The 411-nt window shown below is 64.0% G+C and overlaps 1 protein-coding gene across 2 annotated transcripts in view; it reads right to left on the bottom strand.

Annotated features, from left to right (window-relative positions):
• The window catches only part of RAPGEF4 (Rap guanine nucleotide exchange factor 4), a 142,161-nt gene extending 141,788 nt beyond the window's left edge, over nucleotides 1-373 (bottom strand). For both annotated transcript variants that reach the window (XM_005415866.3, XM_031057467.1), the window contains exon 1: nucleotides 286-373. In XM_005415866.3, coding sequence (XP_005415923.2) covers nucleotides 286-350 — 65 coding nt within the window. In that variant the 5' untranslated portion in view covers nucleotides 351-373. The remainder of the gene's footprint in view (nucleotides 1-285) is intronic.
• Nucleotides 374-411: the final 38 nt, after the last annotated feature.

The raw sequence follows: 411 nt of genomic DNA, 5'->3' as shown, positions 1-411 counted from the left end.
CCGGAGCTCCCCCTCCTCCACCACGTGCAATATCTTCCCGGCGGGGAGCAGCAATCCCTACGGGGACTGCCTATCCCCTCCGCTGCCCGGAGTATTTCTAGCTCTCATCCTTGCCCGCCGCCCTGGCTTCCCCCAGGCGTTTTCCTTCCCACCTGCACGCTCCTTATGTAAGGCAGGATCTGATGGAGAGCGGGGATGGGGAGTGTCAGCGCAGACACACGCACATACATACACACGCATACACACAGCATCCCTCCGCAGCGGTTCCTGGGAAGATACCGATACCTTTTATCCAGGCACGCGATCCACTCGCCGGAGGACGAGGAATGGGAGGCGTGAGCGGCGACCATGTTGGACCGGGATCAGGCTGCCGTGCACCCGGCTGGCGGCGGCTCTCCCCGCCCGCGCGAC

The sequence above is a fragment of the Geospiza fortis genome, unplaced genomic scaffold (assembly GCF_000277835.1).
Source record: "Geospiza fortis unplaced genomic scaffold, GeoFor_1.0 scaffold112, whole genome shotgun sequence".
Lineage (NCBI taxonomy): Eukaryota > Metazoa > Chordata > Aves > Passeriformes > Thraupidae > Geospiza > Geospiza fortis.
Note: the sequence above shows the minus strand (reverse complement) of the source record. Positions and strands in the feature narration are given on the sequence as shown.